The 6,000-nt window shown below is 33.2% G+C and overlaps 1 protein-coding gene across 1 annotated transcript in view; it reads left to right on the top strand.

Annotated features, from left to right (window-relative positions):
• GFRAL (GDNF family receptor alpha like) overlaps nt 1-4,998 on the top strand; it is a 54,560-nt gene extending 49,562 nt beyond the window's left edge. The window contains exons 7-9 of the mRNA XM_054568616.1: nt 2,316-2,411; nt 2,505-2,577; nt 4,926-4,998. Coding sequence (XP_054424591.1) covers nt 2,316-2,411; nt 2,505-2,577; nt 4,926-4,998 — 242 coding nt within the window. The remainder of the gene's footprint in view (nt 1-2,315; nt 2,412-2,504; nt 2,578-4,925) is intronic.
• The last annotated feature ends 1,002 nt before the right edge of the window (nt 4,999-6,000 follow it).

Below are 6,000 nucleotides of genomic sequence, written 5' to 3' on the forward strand. Positions count from 1 at the left end.
ATGTACAGGGATTTTACAATATAGTTCATAATAGTGTTTAATTCCTCTAGGGAACAAGTCAAGATAAACAAGTCACTGACAGTGTTTATCTATAAATATAGCAGATGGTGTGGGACCGAGGCGGGTTATTAACTCTGCCGACTTTAATTTCATGGTTATAAAACACTGTAAGCCTCACTGTTTATAAAAGGCTGGGGAAGACTCTCCAATGGGCTTCAGTAGCCAAGAAACCTTCTGTAACATTAATCTCACTAACTGATATTCGGTATCCTCCGAGGGTGCAATATTGAAGATTGTGGAGTGATTGCTAGACACGTTAAAATTTTCACTGGGATCATTAGCTAGCATTTCTGTCATTGATCTATTATAACCTTGTTAATGAGTTCCATGTGAGTTAAATTTAGTGAATGAGATGATTCTAAACTTTGCTAGGTGAATGTTTAACAATTACTTTAGGCAGTTATATAGCTAAAAGACAGTCTAATTTGTCAAAATAATACTCCTTTTCTTATGCAAAGGTAAATAAGTATACCTCACTAGATCAAGTGCACTTACAGATAAAATTTCAAAAAGCAAAATGATAGCATCATTTGAATAATCAATGTATATTATAGACATTTACATTTAGGCCACGAATCTGTGTAAAATGTGACAAAATGCCATTGAATTAAAAAGCAGCAAATTAATTTATCCTTTACATTAAAAATAGATTTAAATATAACATTATAACAATTTATTTCACTAAATATCTGTATGCTCAATTTGAATAAAATTAGTTTTTCCAAAAAGGACCACTATTATAAATATGGTATTATTTGAAACAGCTGAACTTTCCCATTTCAACATTATAGTGAATAATGAAATGTTTTTTATAACCACAATAGTGAAAAATTTTCACAAGTTCTACCTCTGTTACTTTTACATTCAAAAGGGGTTGATTTTTTTGTTTGTTTGTTTGTTTCTAAGAAGGTCAGACTTTTATAAATACTACATGAAAACCCAATATGTGAGTTGGGGATTAAAAAATCTTGAACTAAAAATGTCTTAACTGTATTGAGTTTACACTGCTGGAGAATGGGTTTTCTAATAACAAAAATCCTGTTACTTTTCTAGTTTTATATTCGGATGCTTCTCCTGGACCCACTCTCCCTAACCCCAAGAGAGTTTGGTTACTGATATGAAACTGGCTGTTTCCTGTGCTTTCAACTGATTATCCCTAACATAGATCTCAAACCTTGGCTTCCAAGGAGCTGGCTTCTGAACAGCAGCAGCCCTGGAAAGAGAAAGAACTAACTGGGACTGTTATTGGTAATATAGCTTTTCACCTTCCTTCATCTTCAGAGCCTACTGCCACTAGTTGTCACGGGACATATTGTCCCCTTACTTGATACACTCATTTCTGCAGAAAACTATCTACTCATACTTGAACTTCCAAATCCCCAAATGCATAAAGCACCTATAACAGAGGACAGGAAAGCCTCCCCTAAGGGAAGACTTTATCTCATTTTTTTTAAGCTTCAAAATTCACCTGGATCATCATCATCAAAGAAATTTGTTTTTGGGTTATTGGTATGTTTGGCAATATTTGTGTTGAACTGAGTCAAAACTAAATGTGATTTCACTTCAAAGTCATTGGTAAAAGTCACCTAAAATAGATCTGTCGATTAATTTTAAGGATCGCATCTTTTCGTCTTGTGTCTTGTGAAGTGAAGTGAAAACATGTTTTGCAAATGAAGCCATGAAGGCTAGGGTCATAGAGTAGTCAAGAGGAGCCCTTATATAAGACAAAAATAGGTAACAGCAATATAAACTGAAGGGGTTAAAAAAGGGAAACAGAAGAGGGGGAATAAGTCAATCTGGATGTTGAAATGTCTGAGTAGAGGGGTGAACAGAGAGATGGGTTTAAGCACTCTCCTTTGCAAGAATTCATGAATACAGTGGATCTTAGGGAAATAATATGTCTTTAAAAGCTCTTTAAAACAATCACTCTTGTAAAGAAGGAATCCTTTTCAATATCCCAATGGCAGCCTAAAGTCATTGTCTTTTTTTCTCCTCATCCCTATATGAATATCTTATAAAATGTAATCTTTTTTCTAATCATGCTTTGAAAAAAGTTTCTATAAGAAAACTACCTGATTAAAAGATGAAAAAAAGCTGTCAAATTTTAAGAAAAGTTTACCCTAATCTATTATATTTTTATTAAAATAGTATCATAGACATAAGTTGCTGCCTTATAAAGCAAATTACAACCCATGGGATAAAAATTATGCATTGCCTTTAAATGCGTTGATCTCATTTTCATTATTTTCTTTCAGATTATTCAACTCTGTCCAATGTCAAAGGCATTGCATTACATAAAAGTAAACATACAGAGGAAGTAACTCTAAGTGGATTTCATTCCCCCTTCAACGGTCCGTTAAAAATCAAACTTCTGTACTATTTTTTTAATTATTTATTCTCTCTAGAAATGCAGTAATTTTTAAAAATCTTTTGTTTTTTACTAGGAGAAGTAATTTATGCTGTCATGTGCATGACAGTCATCTGTGGAATCCTTCTCTTGGTGGTGCTCAAGCTGAGGTAACTGGATACAACACAGAAGAGAAGGGCTGGAACTGAGTCAGTCCTGTTAAAGCCCATGTCACAATGGCAGGGCTCACAAAGGGACTGAGAATGAAAGCTTCTCCATTAAGACCTACTAAATCAACTTCTAATGTGGGCTGGGTCCATGGAAACGGTACTCTCGGCCTTCGTACGTAAGGGAAATGTGATCATAAGGGAATTTTTTACATTGCATTTTACAAGCACATATGTATTATTCCCCCCAATTAAATTGTTATCAATCTTTTCCCTGGTTTTCATACAAAATCCAAGCTGAACTTTGCAGCGTTCCCTATTTGAATCACTTGCAGGATTAATCAGTTTACAGAGTGGACCTGTTGTGTGCTTCATACAGTTTATAGTTACCTAAGATTTATTCTTCATTCTAACTTCTTATATGCTAATGAATTATACGCATGTTTTAATATACAAGCATTAAGGCTGATATAATCTGGTGACTCACAGGGTACTGTTAGAGAGATATTACTCCTGCCTGACATTAATTCACTCTTCCTGAATCTTTTCTTGTCTGCCTTCGTTGCTCAGATGCAGTCATGTTCCAGCAGGCATGTGAGGTTTAAGATTAGAGACACAGCAGTCTCTAGATTTCTAAATGTCTAGGGTTTAAAAACTTTCCACTTGTTTTTCATTTACAAATACATGCAAAGCTGTGTGCAGATGCTTACTTTAAATTTTAAAAATAACCTCATATTTAAATATCAATGATGTTGATTTCCTAATTCATTATACCTATATATATATATCTTTGTATATAGTTTATCATAAAGAAACTATATATGTGTGTGTATATACCTTATATATCTTATGCAAACAAACATAAAATACATTTATCAGTAAGACTCAGCCTAGAGAGTAGCAGAGGCAATGGGCATTTCTCTTCTCCTGACACTGGATGAGGGAGACACAGTCATCTATGCAACGCATGTATACATAGTGTTTCCAGAATTCTCAGACTTCAGGTCCTTGACAAAATGGCAGACAATGAAAGACAAGTGGGGAGGAATATGGCAATGCCAAGGGGCAGGCACATGGAGAGTGTATGCTCTGCCCATGGACATTCAATAATATTTATTTTTAATATCAATGCCAGCTAAACATATCCATTTGTTTAATCCAACTTCTGTAAACATTTAACTTGATGCTTACCAATACCAGTACCAAAACACACTGCTTTCCTCCGTGGCCTTAGAAGTTTTATTTGTATAAGAGGATATTCTTTGGATTTCAAGGTATGTTTAAAGGCCAAATAATTAGAGTCAGTTTCGGGGAGGGGAGGATAGCATTTGGAATTTATTCAACTTCCCTTTATTTGGTTTGAAACATTTGAGAGCGCCGTTCAGTTACTGGACCTGCCTAGATATTCCATCACAGGCATATTGTTTCAGAGAAGCACAAATGGTTTTTTGCAAAAATCTTATTTTAATGGTTCTCCATCTTTATTTTTTAGCCTCACATATAACGTAGAAAACTTGTATCTGTCACACAGGCCCATGGGTTTTGACAGATTATCATTGTACCATTGTGCCACAGATAAAAAAGGTGATGGACATTTAAAATTCCCTGTGTATCAGCTGTAACTTTACCTCTTTTCTTGCCTGCATAAAGAGGCATATCCCTTTACTGGATGACAATGGGAATGTTAGAGACAAAAAAATCTTGAATTTACTCTAATATGTATTTTAAAGCAAATCATTCTTATTGTTATGTATATTACATTTAATTACATATTATTTTCCACACAATTTAATATTGATCCTCACATGTAATCTAAAGATTCACACTCAGGGTTAAGTAAATGACAAAAGTAAAAACCATCATAGAAAGAAAGAATAAAGCAAAACAAAAGCAACATCAACAAGGAAACCTGGGCTGCCCTACATCTGGAGATAAATAATGCCTGCTCTGTGCAAGAAGGCTGCATGCCACTCACCTGGTAGTCAGGTCAAATCCATGTGAACACCTTTCTGCCCCAGATTAAAGTTTTTGCATTTGTTTCATGTTACACTGAAGTAAAACAGCCCAAAATCTTCAAAGGAATTTGCAGAAATCAATAATTTAAAACAAAAATATTTGAGAAAAGAAAGGACTCTTTTTTCTTTTTGAAAATGATTACTTGGAAATTATAGTTAAATGCAGGATACTTCTTAGAAAAACCATAGAATACTCAACGTATTGGGTCTTTACATTCAGGAAGATGATTACCTTTCCCCTCTAGGCCCAGAATCCATCCAAAAATATAAGCACACATACATTTGTAAAATCATTGAAATGGCATACTGTTAACTTTTCCTTTTCCTTTTATGTAGAACCTGCAGAATATCAAGTCAAACCAGAGATCCTTCACCAATCCAAATACCTGGAGGACTCATGGTTCGTTAAGTCTTGGATCATTAACAATCACTTCCTTTCAAGCAAGTCTTTGTAGCCAGTCAACAGAATATCCTGTTCATCGTCTATAAAGAAAATGTTAAGATGGATTAAATGATATTGGATCATTAAGTATAACAATGTAAGGTATAATAAATATGGCAGGTGTTCAATTTATTTTTTCTTAAGAAAATATTTAAGTATAAATACACAGTTGTATCTTTTAGGACACTGACACAGAATTACAGAATTGCCCTTGAAGGCAAACAGTCTTATCCTAAGTTATGGTCTGTACAATTTATTTCATGATTAATTTGAATCTATGAAATGGTAATTAGTTACATCATAATATGACATAGTTAGCCAGGTTTTTTTCTGATCAACTATACAAATTTTCATTAACTTGCCTTCAAGAAAATGCTAAATAAAAACATATATTTGTTATTTGTATATCTATTTTCAAATCATTAGCTAAATTATAAGCATTGACTCGAAACTCCTAAATATACTTGATGATTAGATGATTAGTCTTAAAAATTGAAAGTGCTGTCTTTGGATTTTTGAAATTTGAATACTGTTGAACTTTACTTTTTTAATTTGATATCTTTATTTCATACTCATAAAGCTATAAAGTAACTACATTGGGTGCAAAATCAATGTGTACTTCAATACTAATGCATTTTATTTATGAATTTTTTCTATGCTAATTATGAACCTCTGCAATAACAAAGTAACAACATAATTGTTACTTTCTATATTGTTTCCATATTGTTACTTCTGGCTTGGTTTGACCTCATAGTAAAATTGTGACTAGAAAATTGTGTAAAAGATGTTTATTAAGTTTTTGATACATATATGCTTTCGAATTGTCTGCAATCATATTTGTACCCATTGCTAAGAATAAATGAGGTTTTTCTTTTTATCTATAGTGGCACAAAGGCACAAATATTCAATAACACAAGCATACAAATAATTAGTAATATATTTATAATTAAAGGTCAAATATTTTCTGTT

Source organism: Pteronotus mesoamericanus, unplaced genomic scaffold (assembly GCF_021234165.1).
Source record: "Pteronotus mesoamericanus isolate MK-2021 breed Mesoamerican mustached bat unplaced genomic scaffold, CSHL_Meso_final contig_20, whole genome shotgun sequence".
In the NCBI taxonomy this organism is placed as follows: Eukaryota; Metazoa; Chordata; class Mammalia; order Chiroptera; family Mormoopidae; genus Pteronotus; species Pteronotus mesoamericanus.